The sequence below is a fragment of the Saccharomyces kudriavzevii genome (assembly GCF_947243775.1).
Source record: "Saccharomyces kudriavzevii IFO 1802 strain IFO1802 genome assembly, chromosome: 4".
NCBI lineage: Eukaryota > Fungi > Ascomycota > Saccharomycetes > Saccharomycetales > Saccharomycetaceae > Saccharomyces > Saccharomyces kudriavzevii.
Window position 1 is genome coordinate 1,336,407 of NC_079275.1, and position 22,160 is coordinate 1,358,566.

The 22,160-nt window shown below is 40.3% G+C and overlaps 14 protein-coding genes across 14 annotated transcripts; 9 read left to right on the forward strand and 5 right to left on the reverse strand.

The window, feature by feature from the left end:
* Positions 1-107: 107 nt before the first annotated feature.
* PFA5 (palmitoyltransferase PFA5) lies at positions 108-1,250 on the reverse strand (the record flags this gene model as incomplete). The annotated part of the gene is made up of 1 exon (XM_056227238.1): positions 108-1,250. The coding sequence occupies one exon, from the start codon at positions 1,248-1,250 to the stop codon at positions 108-110; it is 1,143 nt and encodes a 380-aa protein (XP_056087079.1).
* Positions 1,251-1,621: 371 nt separating this feature from the next.
* Positions 1,622-2,587, forward strand: TFB3 (TFIIH/NER complex subunit TFB3; the record flags this gene model as incomplete). Its single annotated transcript, XM_056227239.1, has 1 exon — positions 1,622-2,587. One exon carries the CDS (start codon positions 1,622-1,624, stop codon positions 2,585-2,587), a length of 966 nt encoding a protein of 321 aa, XP_056087080.1.
* Positions 2,588-2,979: 392 nt separating this feature from the next.
* On the forward strand, positions 2,980-3,090 carry MFA1 (mating pheromone a; the record flags this gene model as incomplete). The annotated part of the gene is made up of 1 exon (XM_056227240.1): positions 2,980-3,090. One exon carries the CDS (start codon positions 2,980-2,982, stop codon positions 3,088-3,090), a length of 111 nt encoding a protein of 36 aa, XP_056087081.1.
* Positions 3,091-3,281: 191 nt separating this feature from the next.
* Positions 3,282-3,524, reverse strand: CMI8 (Cmi8p; the record flags this gene model as incomplete). The annotated part of the gene is made up of 1 exon (XM_056227241.1): positions 3,282-3,524. One exon carries the CDS (start codon positions 3,522-3,524, stop codon positions 3,282-3,284), a length of 243 nt encoding a protein of 80 aa, XP_056087082.1.
* A 302-nt stretch (positions 3,525-3,826) lies between these two features.
* Positions 3,827-4,273, forward strand: MRPL28 (mitochondrial 54S ribosomal protein mL40; the record flags this gene model as incomplete). Its single annotated transcript, XM_056227242.1, has 1 exon — positions 3,827-4,273. The coding sequence occupies one exon, from the start codon at positions 3,827-3,829 to the stop codon at positions 4,271-4,273; it is 447 nt and encodes a 148-aa protein (XP_056087083.1).
* A 273-nt stretch (positions 4,274-4,546) lies between these two features.
* Positions 4,547-6,091, forward strand: STP1 (Stp1p; the record flags this gene model as incomplete). The annotated part of the gene is made up of 1 exon (XM_056227243.1): positions 4,547-6,091. The coding sequence occupies one exon, from the start codon at positions 4,547-4,549 to the stop codon at positions 6,089-6,091; it is 1,545 nt and encodes a 514-aa protein (XP_056087084.1).
* Positions 6,092-6,579: 488 nt separating this feature from the next.
* SPP41 (Spp41p) lies at positions 6,580-10,926 on the forward strand (the record flags this gene model as incomplete). The annotated part of the gene is made up of 1 exon (XM_056227244.1): positions 6,580-10,926. The coding sequence occupies one exon, from the start codon at positions 6,580-6,582 to the stop codon at positions 10,924-10,926; it is 4,347 nt and encodes a 1,448-aa protein (XP_056087085.1).
* Positions 10,927-11,093: 167 nt separating this feature from the next.
* On the reverse strand, positions 11,094-12,338 carry RMT2 (protein-arginine N5-methyltransferase; the record flags this gene model as incomplete). Its single annotated transcript, XM_056227245.1, has 1 exon — positions 11,094-12,338. The coding sequence occupies one exon, from the start codon at positions 12,336-12,338 to the stop codon at positions 11,094-11,096; it is 1,245 nt and encodes a 414-aa protein (XP_056087086.1).
* A 553-nt stretch (positions 12,339-12,891) lies between these two features.
* Positions 12,892-15,603, forward strand: PKH3 (protein kinase PKH3; the record flags this gene model as incomplete). The annotated part of the gene is made up of 1 exon (XM_056227246.1): positions 12,892-15,603. One exon carries the CDS (start codon positions 12,892-12,894, stop codon positions 15,601-15,603), a length of 2,712 nt encoding a protein of 903 aa, XP_056087087.1.
* Positions 15,604-15,807: 204 nt separating this feature from the next.
* Positions 15,808-16,482, reverse strand: TLG1 (Tlg1p; the record flags this gene model as incomplete). Its single annotated transcript, XM_056227247.1, has 1 exon — positions 15,808-16,482. The coding sequence occupies one exon, from the start codon at positions 16,480-16,482 to the stop codon at positions 15,808-15,810; it is 675 nt and encodes a 224-aa protein (XP_056087088.1).
* Positions 16,483-16,807: 325 nt separating this feature from the next.
* On the forward strand, positions 16,808-17,329 carry SDC1 (Sdc1p; the record flags this gene model as incomplete). The annotated part of the gene is made up of 1 exon (XM_056227249.1): positions 16,808-17,329. One exon carries the CDS (start codon positions 16,808-16,810, stop codon positions 17,327-17,329), a length of 522 nt encoding a protein of 173 aa, XP_056087089.1.
* Positions 17,330-17,493: 164 nt separating this feature from the next.
* On the reverse strand, positions 17,494-18,999 carry UGO1 (mitofusin complex protein UGO1; the record flags this gene model as incomplete). Its single annotated transcript, XM_056227250.1, has 1 exon — positions 17,494-18,999. One exon carries the CDS (start codon positions 18,997-18,999, stop codon positions 17,494-17,496), a length of 1,506 nt encoding a protein of 501 aa, XP_056087090.1.
* Positions 19,000-19,567: 568 nt separating this feature from the next.
* RPL27B (60S ribosomal protein eL27) lies at positions 19,568-20,361 on the forward strand (the record flags this gene model as incomplete). Its single annotated transcript, XM_056227251.1, has 2 exons — positions 19,568-19,598; positions 19,982-20,361. 2 exons carry the CDS (start codon positions 19,568-19,570, stop codon positions 20,359-20,361), a joined length of 411 nt encoding a protein of 136 aa, XP_056087091.1.
* Positions 20,362-21,107: 746 nt separating this feature from the next.
* Positions 21,108-21,959, forward strand: TRS31 (TRAPP subunit TRS31; the record flags this gene model as incomplete). Its single annotated transcript, XM_056227252.1, has 1 exon — positions 21,108-21,959. One exon carries the CDS (start codon positions 21,108-21,110, stop codon positions 21,957-21,959), a length of 852 nt encoding a protein of 283 aa, XP_056087092.1.
* Between the last annotated feature and the right edge of the window lie 201 nt (positions 21,960-22,160).

Below are 22,160 nucleotides of genomic sequence, written 5' to 3' on the forward strand. Positions count from 1 at the left end.
CATTTATGCCCCATCCCTTCCCTCCGCATATAAAAACACTAAATACGTAGATAATATAAAACTTCCCAGCTTGTGATACGGTTCAGACCCTTGATGGCCAGTGTTACTTAGTGAACAGAACTAGCGTCATCACCAAAGGCTCGGAATGTGGTTAGATAGTTGCCCTTTGCTATCTTGTCCTCAATGGCTTGAATGGTGTAGTCACTGTAAAGCTCTTCGTATGGACCCAGTATTTCCGTTAAGGTGACTCTCTGGCCACTCGGAAGTGAATTGTCTACTTCATCCGTCTTGCTCGACAATATAAAGGGCTTGCCTAGAGGAATTAACCACATCAGCATGTTGGGACCCATGAAATCTTTCACGTTCGCAAGTATCGTTTTCTTGCTCCAAAAGGCGTGGAATTCTGACCTATCAAATTCTACTACAAATCTCAGTTTGTTGGACTCTGAGTAGTAGGAAAATATCTTTCTTGTCCCGAATTTTTTTCTCTTGCTATCCATGATTGCTTCCAAAGACGTCTTGTTTTGACTCATGTAGAAGATGGCCGACCCCAAGGTACTCGTGGTTAATAACCATCCAAGGATGGCGAAAGCTAATGTTAACATCACATTTACGTTTATACGAGGTCCTTGACTATGGTGTCGTTGGGTAATTTCCTTGGTATAAACGCAAATTGACGCCCACATGATTAGTAAAAGGATTGAAAAATAAGCAACAAACTGAACGAAAAGCCTATAATTGTCTCTACCGATAACAGTTCCTGCCCACATGCAGTAATGATCAAACCGGGGAACACAATGACCAAGCTCTGACGAATGGTGTGTTCGTTCCGTTTTCAGACTTTGACATGGACTGCACCATATTGGGTATCCATGAGGGTCAGATTGATAGCATTTTGGTGGGATTACTGCGTCGTATTCCGCTGACGTACTTTGGGATCCGCCATCGTTAGTCTCCTCCTTCGAGGCTACGGGGAGGATTAAAAAGGGTGCTACATGCGGCTGTTTACCTGGACCAATCCAGACCACCATTTGCAACCATATGAAAATCACAACTACATCTAGGAAACATACCACACAAATGAGCCCTATAGCGACAGATCTGTGACCGAATTGTCCATTGATCTGTTGGTAGCACAATTTGTGGCAGTAAGCCCACGTACAGTAGCATAATAAGCCTAATACAATAGTTGGTAAGACGAATCTAAACCATGATCTGCGCTTGAGTCGAATATTCCATGATAAAGCCATTCATATAAAGCCAGTATTTTTTCTTTGCCGTGCATCAATAAAAGACCTCCACCAGGCTTTAGATATGCTATAATAGAATGTAATATGCCTGATAGTGTCACGTTTGAATGATCTGTATGTGCTGTTTTTATTCTATGTTCATAAAATATGTGGATAATGAAAAAAACAAACTCAAAAAGGTCAAAATTGGCCGTTTCGCTCGTAAATGTACCGTTGATTACCTATAAAAGAGAGAGAAGGCAAAGGAGCAGACGAACACTATAACGTTTATCACCAGCTTCAATAGCGCACTGCCTAATAATATCTGAATTTGTTTGGTTCCAGGATTTGCATCACGATAGAACGCCAACGATCAACAAAGTGGGAGAAAAATGCTTATGGATGAGTATGAGGAAAACAAGGACATGTGTCCGATCTGTAAGACAGACCGATACCTTTCGCCTGATGTAAAGTTTTTGGTGAATCCCGAGTGTTACCATAGGATCTGCGAGTCGTGCGTCGATCGAATATTCAGTCTGGGTCCTGCCCAGTGTCCGTATAAAGGATGTGACAAGATTCTTAGAAAGAATAAGTTCAAGACTCAGATTTTTGACGATGTGGAGGTCGAGAAAGAGGTCGACATCAGGAAAAGAGTGTTCAACGTGTTCAATAAAACTATCGAGGATTTCAACGGAGATCTTGTGGAGTTTAACAGATATTTGGAAGAGGTGGAAGATATTATTTACAAGCTGGATCATGGTATCGATGTGGCCAAGACTGAAGAGAAACTACGTACCTATGAGGAACTCAACAAACAACTGATTATGAACAATTTGGAGAGAAATAAAACGGAGTTGGAAAGTTTTGAACAGAGACAGAAATTCGAAAAGGAGATGAAGTTGAAGAAGCGATTATTGGAAAAGCAAATTGAAGTCGAGGAAAAGATGAACAAAGAATGGACGAAAAAGGAGATCGTGAACCGGTTGAGTACGTCCACGCAGGACGTCAACGAAACAATCGAGGGCGTCAAAAATACGGTTAAACTGAAAAAATCGTCCGCCAGAAGGAAATTGGAAGAACTAAACAGGGTGCTGAAGAACAACCCGTATTTCAATTCAAACGTGAACGTGCAGAACTCCAGGCTCAAAGACGCTGCGCCCTTCACGCCGTTCAATGGTGACAGAGAAACGCACCCAAGGTTTACGTTGAAGGGATCGGTATACAACGATCCATTCATCAAAGATCTCGAGCACAGGAAGGAATATATTGCATCCGGGTTCAACACAAACTATGCGTACGAACGAGTCTTGACAGAGGCATTTATGGGTCTTGGATGTGTTATATCCGAAGAACTGTGAGGGAAAAGAAAGGTGTGCAACGTGATATAGAGTGTGTAACTAGCTACTTTCTTCCCTATACACGTGCATATATGCATGAACAATCTGTTTCAGTGTGGACAAAAAGGCAAATATTACTCGAGTTGGGCTTCACTTCCTTCTTCCCCCTCTTGCAGTACACGAGCGTGTAATTACCCAAAAGGGAAATTTACACGGTAAATGAAACATAACACAATGAGAGAAAAAACAGTTCAAAAAATCCAAAAGCTAAAGGTGAAGGAAGGTGAGACGACTAGAGTTCGCAAGAATATTCATGTATATAAACCGGACGAAAAATGACCGTGTACAGGATCCAGAACCAACCCGTTCGGAGAGAACTAAGACACCAAATTGAAACTAGCGAATAAACAGACATGCAACCTTCCACCATTACCGCCGCTCCTAAGGATAAGACCAGCTCCGAAAAGAAGGACAACTACATCATCAAAGGCGTGTTTTGGGACCCAGCCTGTGTTATTGCCTAACTGTCGCATATCACAACCTCTCTTTCTTCTTCTTCTTCCATATCCAGATACCATACTAGTTCGTAAATTTTTATTTTGTTTGAAACTGAAATAAATATCCTAAATAAACTATAATATAAGACAAATCGATGATACCCTCCCCCCGTGCCACCTTTATTTTCGCCAGCATCACGCCCACCTGTATAAACTGCCTAGTGGGAAGCATACGTGAGAGTCTGCGCACCAGGATAGCCCTTGCGGGACTTGGGATGCGGATGGTGAGTGTACACCGGCCTCATAGATCCGTTCTCATGCACTGAAGAAGCCGTCTTGTCCACCTCGACCTCTTCCTTGTCGTGCTTCATCGTCTCCTCGTAGGAGGGCGGATCCACAGGCAGCGGAGTCGCTGTGTCCTTGTACGCTTGCTCGTTTTTGTCCCCCTTTCTATCATCCATTGTGAATATTGGCGTTGCCGTGATACGGAGAAGCAGTCATTATCACTCCTACTGATATGTACTCGGTCTTTGGCATTTTACCATATATCCCTTCAAACTATCCTTATTGTGAAACACGCGCGGCTGAACATTACGTCAAACGTGACAAACGTACTTAGCGACAAAATGTTCGATAGGAATCCCAGATTGAACAAAATGGGTCCATAGAGAGAGAAGCTTATATATAGACATATCTTGTCAGGCATTAGCTGTTTGAAATATCAGAGATACACGCACGCAACAGCGGTAAAACAAGAAAGAAAATGCTGGCACAAACGTTCAAAAAGCCATGTAGGGCAGTCGTGGAACGGGTATCCGGGACCACAGTGTTTGTCAGAAACAAGAGAACAACGAGCAAGAGCGCGTTGTCGCCCTTGACACAGAGGGTCGTTACACAGCTGAGTGTGATGTCTGCGAGTAGAAAGCAGCCCAAACTGCTGAAGCTGTCGCGCGAGGACCTGATCAAACACCAGACCATCGAGAGATGCTGGTCACTCTACCAGCAGCAACAGCGCGACCGCAGGAATACGCAGCTGGAATTGCAGTTCAAAAGCATCCAGGGTGCCATGTCCCTTCTGCAAGAACTCAGCCCTCTGCTGTTCGAGGCTGCCAACGCCTCCGAAAAGGGCAAGCGGTTCCCCATGGAAATGAAGGTACCCACCGACTTCCCACCCGACACGCCATGGCATTATCACTTCCGGAAGTCATAGCGGGCTTGCTCCTCCCTTACTGTAAATAGCTGGAGAGCCATAAGATTCTTCATATTATGTACATATAAAGTGATGTGTTGCATACATGGAGTGTGACTATCGTCATCGACGGCACGTTTTGTTTTTTGTTTTTTTCTCCATTCCTCTAACCAAAAAAAAAAAACAAGCTGACTCTTGCATAAAACCGCAAGGACTCAGCCATTGAAGCAGATTTACGTTATAGAGTTGACCAGATAGATAGACTGTACTAACTACACGCACATTCGTCTAATCATGCCCTCTACCACGCTACTGTTTCCACAGAAGCACATCAGGGCCATACCAGGCAAGATGTACGCCTTCTTCAGGCAGCTCGTTAGCGGAGTAGTGATATCCAAGCCGGATCTAGGTCAGCACCTTCCTTCCGAAAATGTTATGGAGCAGGATGGTGAGAAACTAGAAGATGAAGAGAAAACGACCGGGGGTTTGTTTCCTGAGTCGAACAACATCGATCGCTCCTTAAATGGTGGATGCTCTGTCATCCCTTGCTCCATGGATGCCAGCGATTTGAACACGCCAATATCAATGACGCTATCTCCCGAGAATCGCGTCAAATGCGAAGTAAACTTCAAATCATTGCTGGGCTCCAGGCCGGAACAAGACATCGGGGCCCCGATGAAAATGTCTAGTAGCGTGACAAGCTCTCCATTGAGTCCATCGGGCTCCACTCCGGAGCATTCTAGCAAGGTCTTGAGCAACGGTGAAGAGGAGTTCATCTGCCACTACTGTGATGCTACATTCAGGATCAGAGGATACTTAACAAGGCACATCAAAAAGCACGCCATCGAAAAGGCGTATCATTGTCCTTTCTTCAATGGCGCTACTCCTCCGGATCTTAGATGCCACAATTCCGGCGGGTTTAGCAGACGTGACACCTATAAGACCCATTTGAAGGCAAGACACGTGTTGTACTCGAAGGGTGTCAAACCGCAGGACCGCAACAAGTCGTCTGGTCATTGTGCACAATGTGGCGAGTACTTCTCGACCATTGAAAATTTTGTAGAGAGTCACATAGAATCTGGCGATTGCAAAGCCTTGCCGCAAGGATATACAAAGAAGAATGAGAAAAGATCCGGCAAGTTAAGAAAAATTAAAACCTCCAATGGCCATTCTCGATTCATATCCACTTCACAAAGCGTTGTGGAACCAAAAGTGCTTTTCAATAAAGATGCCGTAGAAGCCATGACCATAGTAGCTAACAACAGTTCGGGAAACGATATCATCTCCAAGTACGGCAACAATAAATTGATGTTGAACTCGGAAAACTTCAGAGTCGACATACCAAAGAGGAAAAGAAAATATACGAAGAAGAAACAGCAGCAGGTCTTCGAGTCGACTACAGCAGTCGACAGTAGTCAGCAAGTCATTCCGGATGAGATTTCATCTGTCACAATTTTTTCACCCTTCGACACTCACTTTCTCGAGCCCGTTCCTTCTAGTTCATCAGAATCTTCTGCGGATGCTGTGCCCCATAGTAAGCAAGTGGAAAATATATCGGGGCTGGTAAACAGCTTCACAAATCAACAGCAAAAGTCACAAGAAATTCCAATCTTCATGCCACTGGATATTGAACAATCTTCCTACGAATTGAACGACAGCGTACTGTCATACCCGATAGTATACACACAAAATAATCATAATAATCCACAGTATGCCAATACAAAGATTTCTCAAATTCTAGAAACACAAACTAATCCAGAATATGTCAGCAGAAGTCACATAAGAGAGACGCAACAATATCTGGATTTTTATAATGACAATTTTGGGTCTCAGTTTTAAGGAAATATAACACGGGATAAAAATGAGGGTATCATATTGGAGAGTCACTAGGTAAAAGCAATGAATTTTCAAACGGAAACAATAAAAAGCAAATAAAAGGGTTAAAATGTACTGCTGCATACTGTACAATAACCTCTGGCGTACATAACTAAGTTCATATACTATTATATCAAGTAAAGTCAGTGGTCGCGTTAGGATCGTACCGTTCTATATGCGTTTGTAATTATTATCGTTTTAGACGTATAGTGTTTCTTTTTTTCAAGATTGATTAGCGATGCTGTGACAAATAAAGGTCAAATTTTGAAAACAATAAATAATAAGTAGTAAACAAACAAGTAAGGACACATTCGCAGACGCATTCACGGACACTAATAAAAGTGTAAAAGGGAAGTCATTTTGTTTTTGAAACGCCCCATTTATCTCTATCTTTCATTTTTTTTTTTGAAGAAAAAAGATAAAACTCAGGGCATAAAGTATCATAATTTACCATGGCTTATGATGAAGATGATGAAGAAATAAATTTTAATGAACTTGTGGGAAATTTGCTAAGTTCACACAATCAAAAGGAACAAGAAGAGGAAGAAGTGCATGAACAAGAACAGAAACAAGAGGATTCTGATAAAATAAATACAACCGATGAAGATGTCGAAATCAAACACCCAGGTAACAGCAAGGCCATCCATGGTCATCCGGACCAAAATATCGAAGTGCCAGATTTTGATGACGAGGAAGATGAGCTAGTTTCTGTGGTTGCAGACGCAGTTCAAAATATTGACGATGATAGGGGCAGTAAATCACAAAGTCATCTAGAAAATGAATCCGAGCAGGTAGCGCCAGATCCAATGGATGATAATCGTGAAAAAGAACAACATCAGGAGTGGGCTCATATATTACAGCAGGAAATACTACAAGTGGACAAAGAGTCCTTATCGGAACATACAGAAAGACGTGTCAGCACTAGTCACCATCACCCTCCTCCGCGTACCGATGAGCAACTTGACCAAGATGACGAAAATTTAAGGATGGCTATTTTGGAATCTCTACAAGAATTGAACACGAGTGATAATCAAGAGAAAAAACAGCATAAACATGAGCATGCTGCTCCCGGTGGGAAATCGACTGGCAAGAAGTCTTCAAAGAAAAAGAAAAAGGACAGATCCAAGAATAAAGAATTGCAAAAGGATAAATCTTCCAAGAAGAGTAAATCTTCAAGTCACTCTAAAAAGCACGTCAAAGATCGCAATAAAGACAAGTCAAGTAAAACAGCTAATGATGAGAATGCCCTAGATTTTAGTAATATATTGGATAATCTTATCCATGAAAATGAAGATACTACGATGGAATCAGGTAAATCAACAGCAGAAATTCAAGAACACATTCACGTTGATACAAACAGCGAAGATGTGGAAGCGCAAGCTCTTGTAGAAGCCACATTAAAAGCTTTCGAAAATGAATTGCTAAGCCCCGCACCAACTGCCGAAGCTTCACAAGAACAATCAATGGAACCTGCGACTTCTATAAAAGCGGTCGAAGAGCCACGGAAACCAACAGCTGACGATATTCCGTTGGCCATGTTGCAGGCTTTCAAACCCAAAAAACGGCTTCCTCAGGAAAAGAAAAAATCAAGAAGTAAGACTTCTAAAACGGCATCTACAACAAATAAATCATCTGCATCAGAATCAGCTTCCAAGAAAAAGAAAAAAAGAAAGTCCACAAAAGAGACTAACAAATCTCAGGAAACTTATGAAGACGATGAGTTTTCCAGGATATTAGCCGATATGGTCAATCAAGTGGTTAATACATCATTAAAAGAAACATCAAACACGTCTTCTTCCACTCAAAATAACAGACCAGAAACTGAGGCCGGTTTTGTTTCGTCTGTGCAAAGCCAGTATTCATCTGACATAACGCCCGATGCGGATGTTAACACAGTTAACGATGATACTCTTGATTTGAACCAGATTATGCAAAATGCAATGGCTATGGTTTTCCAGAATCACAATGATGCTGATTTCGATGAGAATGTCGTTGAAGATTTTAATCGGGGGTTAGGGGATCTCAGTGTTTCGGATTTACTGCCGCAAAGTAACCTTTCTGGACTAGAAAAGAAATCCTCCGTCAAAAGCTCGAAAAAGTCTGAAAAAAAGTCATCTATATCGAGTAAGATAGCTTCCAAAAAAGCATCTAAGAGAATATCAGACATCGAAAAGGCTAAGGCACCTTCAAAACCGAAGAAATCCTCCAAATCCGAAATATCTCAGGAAAAGAAACTACGCAAGAGGTATGCTTTTATTGCCAGCGAGGCTGCATCTGTAGCTAGAAAGAAAAGATGGGCCAAAAACAAAGAATTAAAGGAAAAAGAGAAACTTGAACGCCAAACTGCCAGAGAAGAAAGACGACAGAGGAAAAAATTGGAGAAGCAGAGATTAGGAGAAGAACGAGAAGAACTAAAGAAAATTGTCGAACGTGGTCCACCCTATCCTCCGGATCTAAGATTAACTAAAAGCGGTAGACCGAAGAAACCATATAGAAGGTGGACCACTGAAGAGCTGTTTAAGAGATCCCAGGAGGCTGAAAAACCAAGGAAAGTGAAAAAGGAAAAAAAGAAGAAGGAAAAGAAAGTGAGGATACCCTCTTCTGCATTGAAAAAGATCCCATTATTCAATTTTATTAAGGATAATGTTCAACCAAGCGCAAGGCACCGTTTGAATGACATCGAGGGTTCGTTATCATCTATTGGATTACACAAATCGCCTGATGGTGTTCGCAGAATTATAACGAGACCAAAGAACGAAGAAAACGAATGGCCTTTATCGGATTCATCTACATCCCAAAATTATGGTACACACTTAAAAACCGTCGTACATAAAGAAAAGATTACCTTCCATCCTCCCTGGACCATACCATCACAACCACCATTTGCCTTACCTGTAGCAAGAAGGAAGAAAATACCAAATATCAAGAGATACAAGAAGAGAAACAGCAATTCTTTTCGTATTTCCAAAGAAGGCATGCTAAGTGCAAGAAACAGAATCATACCAGCCATATTATTGCCAATAATAAACACATTGAAAGCCGCAGCCAGGTCTCAAACTGCTGCTGGTGCTACACCCGAAGAAGCAAGAAAACGTCTGGCAACTATTATTCAACACGCTAAGTCTACGGTTATCAAGGCTGCTTTACAAGCAAGGAAGAATAGTATTCATGAATCTAACATCAGGGAAAGTACCCCGGGACTGGCCATAAGTGTGCCGAAGAGGAAGAATCCATTGAGAATGATTCCTATATTCAATACCTCCCGGGTGAAACATCAATCAGAGAACCGTTTACCAGTTTTAGAGAAGGAAGATAACGGTTCAATGTCCCCAGAAAAAAAAGCGCTCGGTTCTCACTCGAACCCCATAATTGCTGAAAAAACGCTGGAGGGTGTTGCTACCTCAATCAAAATAGAAGATGGAAATACGAACATCCTCTCCAACTCTATGCCGGATTTAGCTGCAGAATCACTAAAAGATGAATCGAGCCTTACAAATAGCACAAACAGCGCAGAAGCCGCACCAAGTGCTCTCAATAGTGATGATGTCAAAACAGCCAAAAACATAGAAACTGTCCAAGAAATTAAACAGGTTGCCAATTCCAAAGTAACGGAAGAAGTCACACCCACTGAAAATCAGACTAATATGGGTTCAGAAGCTGAAGGGAGGATATCAATAAAAGCTTGCGGTGTCAAAAAGATCGATGAAAATAAACCAGATAAGAGAAATGACACAGAAGAAAATATGAGCGAAAATGCAGGTGTGCCCAACAAGAAAGTGGAAGGTGAAAAGCCAATGTTTAATTCTAGCGTACCTCAGACTGCAAATAATAAACAGGACAATGCAAGTGGTGCCACTGTAAAACCTAAATTGATCAATATATCTGATAAACCACCAAGTGAAACAAAACCAAAAATACCTATCATATTTCCTTTAAAAAGACCGCAAATAAAGCCTGAGATTAGTGTCATTAATTTAGTCCAGAATTTGGTGAAGACTAAAATACCTGAAGTTAAAAATGAATCAGTTAACCTAGGGAGTAATATTTCCGACATTCTTTCCTCCACTATTACGAATATTCTGCCCGAAATCACCGCTGCAGATGTCAAAAACTATCACTATGAAGATGAAAATGTAAAATACTTGAAGAAGACGCCAAGACAAGTCTTGAACCTGGACGGACTAGTTCCTCCATCGGGTAGATGCATTACCAAAGCCAAACGTGTTCGCCGTATCAAAAAGCCCTCTTCCGACGCTGTTGCTGTACCGGAAATCGGCACAAAGGCAATAAACGAATCCATTACTTACACGTTCGACATACCATCTCCGGAAGAGATGCAAAGTAAGCGCAGTGTGGTATTGAAGTTTGCCAAGGCGAGATTGACGGAGGGCGAGTTAAATTCCTTGAAAAAGGAGATCAACAATGTAAGGAAAAGGAGATGGAGAGAGATTAACTCCACAAAGAACTGGGAATACGACGTAAAGTCTAGATTGAGAAAACGTGCAAGTACATTTTTTGGAGAGGGAGAATCTGAAACGAAGTCCAAATGGATCGAAGAAAGATTCCAAGAGAAGGCCAGTCAGGAGAAGTACAAGGATCGACTTGAGACTACTGAGACACAAACAAACAATACAAAAATTGTAATTGACGACAAGGAAATTTTAAATATTCTTGCTGTAAACATGAACAGTCTCAACAAAGCTCGTTGCATTGAGAATGATATCCAGGAGTCATTCAAAGAGGAAAAGTTAGCCTCTTTAGGACCAAAGAAGAAGAGAAAGAAAGGCATTTTGAATTAAGTCGTTACTGATACAGCATTTGATGCATTTGTCCATGACTATTACTTAGTCAAACACACATATACCCGCATAATTTTTCTCTTCAATTTTTAAATACTATCAATGCGTAAGAAATAAGGAGTTTCTTCTGAGATTTACGTAATATATATTTTACACAATATTATAATTCAAGCAAATGAGATGCGCGGATGATAATAACAATTGCAGTTAAAGTAAGACTGCTTAACGTCATTCCAATCTGGCAGCTGTTTGTCAAGAGAATACTCAGTGTAATCACATTTCATTCCATAATTAGCAACGTCAATCTCAACGATTTCTCTATACACATCATAACACAACGGCCTGTCAGCACCCAATCCGTTAAAAAACGAGAAAACGCCCTCTGGTTTAATCAGCCCCACTATGACATCGTACAAATCCAACATGTCTTGGTAGTGTTCACTGAACGTATCATAATAGATACCATCGAAAAATACTTCACCCTCGTCTAGTAGCTTGTTTAAAGTGTCCTGCCATCTTCCCTCCAAAATAATCACATTATTCTTTTCATACCAACCGTCTTCTTTCATCTTAGCTAAAACGTCTGGGTGGGCCTCACAAATATAATGACGGTAAGGTTTTTGGGCTTCGATGAATGTATCAATGATCCCCATCCCAAAGCCAATATTCAAAACCGTGGCAGAGTTGGTCGCCTCAGGGTTGGGGAATAAAGTCTTGGAGGCAATTTTCATTATCTTTGTTTCCCAGTCCATCATCACACCGTCCTTGTTATTCTTTGTGATGAGTGCATCGTCTTTATACTCTAGTTTTGTCTGCAGGTACACTTGTTGATCTGTTGCTGTAGCTTCGTCATCATTATGGCTAGCAACCGGGCCTTGCTTCTGACCATCGGATGTTACTTGAATAACTTCTTCCGGGTCGATATCATCTGGCTTGTCTGCATCCAAGAATTCGATATCACCACCATTGAGTCTTCTCAACAACAACTCTGCGGAAACACCAGCTTCCACGAGACGTCTATAAAGAGGGCTTTCCCTGTCTTGATTCCTCTCCAAAAGCAAATCACCGACTGTTTTGTCCTCGAAGTCAATGAAGTTCCATCCAGCCCCATACTCGAAAAGAATATTCATCATTTTCAGTACCACTTGCAGCTCATCATCAGAGATATCCAATGGTAGTGATCTTGCTAAGATGTGCAATGGCGTTGTGTTTGAAGTTTTATCATCGTCACTGCTTTCTTCACGCTCCTTACCCTCACTCTTATCCCTCAGTTCACGCTCAAAGGCAGCAACCTGCTCTAAAGTATACGTAGCTGGAATACCAGATTGTAGGAAATGTTGTAGTCTTGACACATAATAATTCTCCGAAATGGGCCTCTCTGGTAAAGTGAGCAAAGTATGCAATTCTGACATAGTTGAGTTTAGTACTGGTCCTCTATATAGAGTTTAAAAGCCGTCCTGACTACTCAATTCTTCAACGTCATCTTGCACATCATATTGGGCTCAAAGTAGAGATGAGATGAGCTCTGAAAAATTTTAGAAAAAGAAATGATTCGATTACCGCCGAAAAAGGCAAGGCAAGGGACCCTTGTAACCTTGCAGGCCTCATAGATACCAAGCGAAAGTACCGAAAATCATCAGTTCGAGCACATGCGTTGCTAGTCTGAATTATGATTGGAAACATAACAGCTCAGCTTGGTGATACACATCTATCGCCGCTTTCTACTAGTAACAACGTATCACTATGATCCTCTACTTACCCGCGCGGCGATTTCTCTACGGCGAAGGGGTTTTCATCAAGTAAAGAAGCAGCAGAGGTATATTGATTCTGAAATTGCGAGAACGCGGTTAAAGTCAAAGTTCAGGCCCAACTCAAGCAAGCAGACCTTCCAGTTTCCATTTTATTAGAGACTCACACAATTGGGTGGACATTTAGAAAGTACGTGTGGCTACATTGATATGACATATGACGTCTAGGAAAAGGTCTCCGCACGATTTTATATTCAAAGAGGAACTGGGCCATGGCTCTTACTCTACTGTATTTAAGGCTTTAGATAAGAAATGCCCGAATAAAATCTATGCCATTAAAGTTTGTTCGAAGAAACACATAATTCAAGAGGCTAAGGTAAAGTATGTCACCATTGAGAAGAACACCATGAATCTGTTAGCGCAAAAACATCATGCGGGCATAATTAAGCTATATTACACTTTCCATGATGAGGAGAATCTTTATTTTGTGCTAGACTATGCCCCAGGTGGAGAGCTCCTGTCTTTGTTGCACAGAACTGGTACATTCAATGACCTATGGACGCGTCATTTTACTGTGCAATTGATTGATGCATTAGAATTCATTCATTCGCATGGCATTATCCACAGAGATTTGAAACCGGAGAATGTTCTTTTAGACAAGGACGGAAGATTGATGATCACTGATTTCGGTGCTGCAGCCACCATAGACTCTAATTTAAGCGAAAACTCAACCCGATGTAACTCCGACGGTAACTCTGTGAATGACAACCAGAACTGTGCTTCCTTTGTAGGAACCGCTGAGTACGTTTCCCCAGAACTACTCTTATATAATCAATGTGGTTATGGTTCGGATATATGGGCTTTGGGCTGTATGATATATCAGTTTGTTCAAGGACACCCACCTTTTAGAGGGGAAAATGAGTTAAAAACCTTCGAAAAAATCGTAGCTTTAGATTATTCATGGGGCCCCAACAAACGCATCAATAATAGTTCACCACCGGTAAATCCTCTCGTAATAAACTTGGTACGAAAAATCTTGGTGGTAGAGGTTAATGAGAGAATTCCTCTCAAATTGGTAAAGAGGCACCCCTATTTTGCCAAAATAGACTGGAACGACAAAGCCAAGATATGGAGAGGGATTTGGCAAAACTCACAGGGACAACCAGAACAGCAGACTTCTGGAGCACTTCCCAATTTACCACAAAATGTCCTACCCACAAGGCAATTGCATGTAATCGATACTCCAGCACGAAGTATACAAATCACTAAACAAAGGCGCAAGAAGCCAACAAAAGTTTCAAACACAACAAGTAGTATAGTAGTGTGGAGAAAAAGGCTTGGTATATCAGCGGGTAAAGATGATTTGGGTACCGTACCGTCGGCTGCCCCTAACGATAACAATATATTAAATGCTACGGCGGCAGTGTCTAGCTCAAATTCTGTTATACCGCCGAACTCGCAACCCATTCAAGCTCAGGCTAAACGAACACAACCGGTCGCCCCCACCAGAATACCTCCTAAAGTACCGATAATCAGCAATAGTGTAAGAAATAAACCAATATCGCGACAAAATACTGCCTTACCATCTCCAGTGATACGATCTGTATCACCAAAGCAGCCAACATCGTCAGTATCATCGACACCGTCCGCGCCATTATCACTGTCAGCGCCATCAACAGAGGCACAGCATCAGGATGTACCGCAAACTTTAGATGAAAGAAATCCGATTGACCTTTCCATTCTAAAACAAGACTACGTCTTTATTTATGGGATCCCATATAAAGATGAAGGGCCTGCCATGTCGTTGAATAGCTATAATGAAATTGACAACGATTTAATAACATCGCTAGTTGAGCAACACAAGGAAGACCTGAAGAACTCTAAGTTGTTTTTGCAGTTGCTGACTTTGAAAAAGAATGGAATGCTAAGTTACAAAAACACAGTTAAGAAGGATGACGAAAAAAATCTAGGAAACAAAGAGCATCTAATGGCTAATATAGAAGATACAGATTTGTCCATGTACGATTTTGAGTTCAACGAGTTGTCAAGAAAAGGATTTTTGATTTTGGAGAAATATAAAAATAAGTTATGGTTTATTTCACTACCCTCGTATTCCATATTATCGAAGATACCGTTCCATGTCGTGAAATCTTTGACAATAAACAACAATGAAAATTGGGTTGGTTGCTTTTTCAGAGCAAGACAACTTCTAGAGGAAAAACAAATTCTTGATAAGATCAGCAATGTCTCCTTTGACAGCAAAGTATCTACTCAATCGCCATCACCTTCATCAACATCAAGAAAAGATCACACACCGAGCATAGGCATTACTGTAGCGCCTCCAAGCCGCAATTCAAAACAAGGAAGTCAAAACAAAGTGCCGCAAAATAATATCATAAAGGAAGAAATGCCTTCCCGTGTACCCAGTAATGTGAAGGAGAAGCCTTCTGTAAATTCTACCCCTTTGACCGGACATCCCAGGGCTTCGTCAGGCAATGACACCAGTAGAACTACAAGAAGGGCAAACGGAGGATTACCAAATAGTGCTCCTTCTGTTAGTGCATATAATAATAATACGGTTCCAATTTCGAACCACCGGTCCACCACTAATCTAATGAACAACAAAAGTAATTATTCAACATCCAAGAAAGAGAACCCTCTACCATCTTCCAGCTCATCTTCTACAACCAAGTCTCAACCCAAAACGGCGGGTTATCGACAGTTAGCACCTTCGCCGCCACTTTTCCCCATGGAATTTCCAGCTACGAAAGAAAAGTATTCCGCGCCTTCTAACATGGTGATCAGTAGCAGCAGATATGAGGTTTTGCATACTCTCAATAGCAGCCAGACAAACTTCGATAGGGAGATTGCCAGTAGAGGTGCCTCAGCTGCGTTTAGAAGTTTACAAAAGAATAAAAAGAAAAAATAAACATGCTTTGATAACGCCTTAGGATAAGTTTATTCCGTATGGGAAAATATGCAGCTACTATTGGCTGGTCTGGGAACTTACATATCAGTTCCAAACCTTTGTAGCATTACGATCTGTATAATTTATGTATTCAAAATGCACATGTTTTATATATGTCTATTATATCCGCAAATGAAGTATCATGACATGGCCACGTTATTTCTTTTAAGCAATGAACGCCAAAACTAATAAAATTATCAAAACCACAATAAGCAGTCCTATACAGCAATCGTCATATTTTTCTTTGTTTTTCTCATATACCCATTCTAATTGTCTGCGGCCTCTGGCCAGCTTATTTACGACAGTGTCCATACCTTCGTCCATATTATCCAACAGTTGTCCCTGATTTTCTAACTCATTTCCCATTGTTTGAGCTTGAACATGCAGATTCTGCATTGTCTTATGAATACCATCCAAATGAACGTCTTGTTCCCTTAACATCTGCTCTTGAAATGGATTGGACATACCACCGTCATTATTCTCAGTCGCACCATTGGAGATTGTTGAATTTTCTTCTGATTCTTTCAGGGGTATAGCAGTCTGTGTAGATTCCTGCATCCTTTGATCAAAACGAAACTTCAAAGAATCGAGCTGCTGTTTTATGTTTTTGACCTGTACTTCTCTATCGCTCACGTCTTCGCTTTCATCTCTTTTCATCACGATTATGCTTCTGTCCAAATCCACTATTGTTTCCTCTACATCCTTTAAGATATCCTGTATTTCCTCTTCTTGATCGTCGTCACCAGCAGTGCTATGACGGGTTATATAGTTATCTATGCGATTCAGTTGCTCTTTGGTGTCCTTGACTACCTGTTGAAATGGATCTTCATTGTTATTCATTTTTTAAAGCTGTGGTCGTGATAATGTATGTTCCTAGTTGTACGCTTCCACGTTTAACTTCAAACTATAAGGAAAATAAGGAAAATAAGGAAAATATTTGCAAATTCTGTTAGTAAGACAGTACGTAGCGAATCTTAGTATATTTTCTTCGGCGTAACTGCAGTTTGTTTCATATTCAATTGTTTATTGTTATATAGTGTATCTTCGAAATACTTGTGGATGTGTAAATATAAAAAATCGAAAAAAAAAAAGGAAAGTGGGTGATTCATAACAGGAAGATGATTGATAACTAGGATCTCCGGAAGAGAATTTAGCTGCCCGTACAATGAACGGAAATGAGAGTGAAGCCCATCACAACAAAGCTACAATTTCTATGGTAGGAGATGCTTCCCACAACAACGTTAGCCCGGCAGAACAAAATCTAGGTAAAGAAAATGATGACCACGATAATCGTGACTATGACTCTTTTGATACAACTCACAGCAACCGCCCTGATACCTTGCAAAGAAGCAGTGTCTCACCTCTACCAACAAAGGAACTGAAAAACGTTAAAGGTCTTGCCAACCAGAATATAAAGTTAGAAGAATCCAGCAATACGAGTTTAATCTTGGAAGAGCCATCTGAATCCAAAGCATCAAAATTAGAAAATGTGGATCTTGCTGCCACAGTAGGTGGTTCTCAGACTAGGAGGTATCTGAATGCAAAAGTAACGCCGCATCTTCTAGCGGGTATGAGGCTCATAGCGGTAGAACAACCAGATGATCCATTACGTGTTTTAGGAGAGTATTTAATCGAGCAAAGCAAAATACGGAAAAGTGGAGAAAGTGAGAGTAACGCTAGTGCATGAAAACCGTAAAATTATATACGTATACATTGTATTTATTTTCCCTAAATTATCAAAGCTTTGGATATAGACAAGTAGTGGGGGCAAATTGAAACAAATACGTGGGAAAACGAATCATGAAAGTGACATATAGGTATGGAGAGGCGGCCCTTCAATACAATGCAAGCTTAGAATTTCTCTTGCTCCATGTTGATATCAACCTTATTTATCATTTGTAGCCCATACCCGCAAATTAAGCTAATCACACCAACCTTCCAACCGTTCCAGAGTTGGCCCCTATCCGTTTTAGAATTGTTTCTAACCACATCCCATATACCGTTATATTTTTTTGGTTTTACTATCAATTCCGTGGAGTCAACTTTAAATAACAACCGTTGATCGTTCAATAGGTAGTTTAATTGACAGCGACGTAACAGATTCTCTACCGGTAATTTAATAAACAGTTCAATTGATTTAGAAAAAAACTTCATCGTATTATACATCACAGTTTGAGAGTATTTTTCGATATGAAATTGATTGTAGATGACTAAATCAAATAATTTGTTGAAAAAACTGTTATTGATAGATTGTAGAATGGTCAAGGACCACATGTCTAGAGGAATGGAAACACCGTTTTTACGCCATGACCAACATCTAATCAATTGTCTCAAACTTCTGGTATTCGTAATCTTACTCTTTACATTTGTCTTGCCATTCTTCTTCCTCTTAAATGATGTAACTATCAATCTAGTTCTAATCAAATCCACAGGTAGCAATATGATACTAGTGAATACCCCTGCGCCGAAGGCTAAGATGAAAGATTTAGAAATATCCGATGAGTTGATAACCTCCATAAAGTAAGGGTCGGGAACACCCAAAAAAGATGAAAGTAAACCTGTGAACCAAGTGTCAATGCTTAGAGAAAGAAAATTATAAATAAAGGTTGTGTTGTTGGCCTTCCATAAACCACGAATACCCTCCTGGTCGAATAGAGCATTGATGACATCGATTGTATGTAGGGATTGAGGAGTGATGATTAGAGAACTATCAGTGAGTCCAGAATGTGGATGATCAGCCTCATCGACCATAAAAGGCGTATTAGAGTTTGCCTCAGCCATCTTTCTTTCTACGGGAAAGAAATCGATTTCCTCCTCATCGTAACCATAACCTTCTTCCTCTTCCCCCGCGGCACCGGCTTCTTCATCCCGCAGGATTATCGGAGGTTCAGGTCTACTTTCGTTGACTATAGTATTGGGTACTTGAAATTCACCCACTTGAGTAAGCAGTCTTGCTACATCAAAGGGCTGCTGGATGAGCAATTGAAAATATCTTCTAAAGAACATATCGAGCAGTTGTTCAAATATTTTACGCCATTTCTGGAGATTGATCAGTTCTGCCCACTCGAAGTTATTCAAACTAGTTATTTCGCTGCTACCACCATCGGATGACAATCCATCGTTTATGGAATTTGATAATTTTTTCATTGGGGAACTTTTAAACATATTTGCCATTCTCTTCGTTGTGGGGGATGAATTAATAACATTTAGTTTAGACGCAATGGTATATCCCTGTGGATCTACTACACCTTCTTCAGGTTTGAAAATAGCGCTATAACCGGCGTTGAATGAATCAGGATCATAATAGGGCCGCATCTGTGCCCTTGATGTTGCCTCCGTGGCGCTATTATTATTCATTGGAATCAGACCTCACCTATAATACCTGGAGTTGCAACCTAGAAAAAAAATCTGGACAAATCAATTATACGATCGCCCTCTTTTGTCCCTTTTACCATCTTAAACAACATAAAAGGTAAGGAGCATTTAACGTCATACGCATGTCAAGTTTACCATCCTACCTTCTTTTTCTCAACTTTACCAATTGAAAGTCTACTTCCAGATGCACCCAAACATTATTTACACCCAAACATATTTCGCCTCTATTTTTTAGCAATCGAACATATCTATATTTTTCAGCATCATTTTTCCTCAATGAGTCCGCGGAAAATTGACTGAAGAAGAGTCAACTAGGCAGAGATTCGTGCGGCCAGCACTTCCGTAGTTGGGGAACGTTGTTTCATTTCAGCCTAATCTAGCCCGACCAGCTTCTGGTAGTGTCGAGACAGCGCGCTGGAACTTTTGCCTCCAGTCAGCTGAGATTATAATATCGAAAATATCAATATATAGATTAGATGATTAAACCTTAAATTACGCTTGTAGCATTCTTAGTAAAAGGAAAGAGTCGCACAAAGAAATCAATATAACCATGGCTAAGTTTTTGAAAGCAGGCAAAGTTGGTACGTAAACCTTTAAAAATATTCACTTCAACCAAAAAATTGAATAGAAGGGGGACTTCAAGTGTAGAGGGTCATAATTGCACGACCTTAGGGACAATCAATGCGAAAGCGAGGCGTAATATTCCTTTGATGATAGGAAAGACCAATTATACCGAGAAAATAGGAAAAATCAGGAGAGAATGCCATATTGAACTCCAATCAACTCGATTTGCAAGAGGCGCATGCAAAGCTAATGTTGCTTTAGTTAAATGTATTGAACAGGCAGTCGTCTAATTGACATTGGCCTTACAGGACGACACGAAATAGGAAAGTTACTCCCCCTTTTTTCAGAATATCAGGAAAATAGAAAAATTACTAACAATAAATCTCTTATGTTATTATAGCTGTCGTTGTTCGTGGTCGTTACGCCGGTAAGAAGGTTGTTATCGTCAAGCCACACGATGAAGGTTCTAAATCTCATCCATTTGGTCACGCTTTGGTTGCCGGTATTGAAAGATACCCATTAAAGGTCACCAAGAAGCACGGTGCCAAGAAGGTCGCTAAGAGAACTAAGATCAAGCCTTTCATCAAGGTCGTTAACTACAACCATCTATTACCAACCAGATACACTTTGGATGTCGAAGCTTTCAAGAGTGTTGTCTCCACAGAAACTTTTGAACAACCATCTCAACGTGAAGAGGCTAAGAAGGTCGTAAAGAAAGCTTTCGAAGAAAGACACCAAGCTGGTAAAAACCAATGGTTCTTCTCCAAGTTGAGATTCTAGGGATCGAATTTTTTCTTCGTCCAAATCTAAATTTTTTCTGTGTACTATTATTATTTCATAATGCAGTTTATCCTTCACATAATTAAAAATTCATATTGTATAAACTAAAACAAACACTACCACTAAAATATAGGCATCTTCGCTTCTGACTCGTCCACAACGCAATGCCTGTAGACGCTTCTCCGCCAGATTCTTTGCTATTGAACCCTAACTACTTTATTTCAGACATTGCGTGCGAAATGACATCCTACTATTACTTTTTTTTTTTTCAATATTTTCACATATAAAAAGGAAGTATTTTGGAACCTTTAAAGAGCTTTCAACATTGATTGTTAAGACTTAAGGCTTAAAAAACCAGGAAGTTTTTTCCTTTTAACGTGATGAATATGAGTGCATTTGGCTCGAGTTACTGTTTGGCGTTTGCCAAATCAGTAACGGTGTGGAAAAACTCAAGCTACCTTTTTTACTTTTATCTGATCTTTCAACTTCCTGTAGAATCTCTCAATAGTCTTGTAATGTAGTTTTGTAATATGGTAGTATATATGTAAAGAATGATTGGCTTTTTCAAACGACGCTAAACTTGAGGAGTTTGACTTGTATATTTCGTTCTTGTTCACCTTTAAAAAAATCTAAATTGGCACAACCCGTTTTAGTTTGAAGAAAATCATTTACGTTGTGACCTGACAAGAAGCAGCTGGAACGACCAGCGCCCCACCATTTGTCATTCACAATACTAGAGTATCACCATGTCGCAAAGAATCATCCAACCAAGTACAGCTGATCAACAACTTCAAGGTAAGTCCAATGGATATGAATACACTGTGGGGCCCAAGCAGGCTATAACAGGCGAGGCATCTACAGCCTATGTACCTTCCAGAATATACTCTGAATCTCTTCTCTTCAAAAAGCAGGAGGTTTCTTTATCAGCAATGGCTTTTTTGTTCCAAGAAATGATTTCACAAGTACACAGAACGTGCAAATCTACTAGTGATTTCGAAACCAGATTAAGTGATTATGGACACAACATCGGAATTCGTCTCCTAGAATTGTTGAATTTTAGAGCATCTATCTCTCCAAGTTCTCTTTCCAGGACATCTACATTCCTATCACAAAACGACTCTTCTTCAAAATTATCAAGCGCATCAAATTCATCGAACATACTATCCAATTCCAATACAACAACTTCCTCCTCAGCTAATGAGCGGCTTCAGGAAAAGCAAACGGAATCATTATCTAACTATATTACAAAGATGAGGCGTCGTGATTTGAAAATTCTCGATATACTACAATTTATTCATGGCACGTTATGGTCGTACCTTTTTAATCACGTAAGTGACGACTTAGTCAAGTCTTCGGAACGTGATAATGAATATATGATAGTAGACAACTTCCCTAATTTGACCCAATTCATCCCAGGTGAAAATGTCTCTTGTGAGTACTTTGTTTGTGGTATAATTAGAGGATTTCTCTTCAATGCTGGATTCCCATGTGGTGTGACGGCACACCGTATGCCACAAGGTGAGCATAGTCAGCGAACGATCTATTTAATTCAGTTCGATAGGCAGGTGCTTGAAAGAGAAGGTCTGAGATTTGGTTGATCTAAATTATCAGCAGATACGTGGAGACCAAGAAAAATACAACGAAAAAATTAGATAATCACTGCTGTTTTTATAGAAAACACTCTTATATATTTTCTATAAAGTGTATTAACTTGGTTTCAAATCTTTTTAAAATGCAGCTATGAAATATTATGATATATTTAAGTTTGGGTAATAATTCTTGTCAAAAAAAAAAAAGAA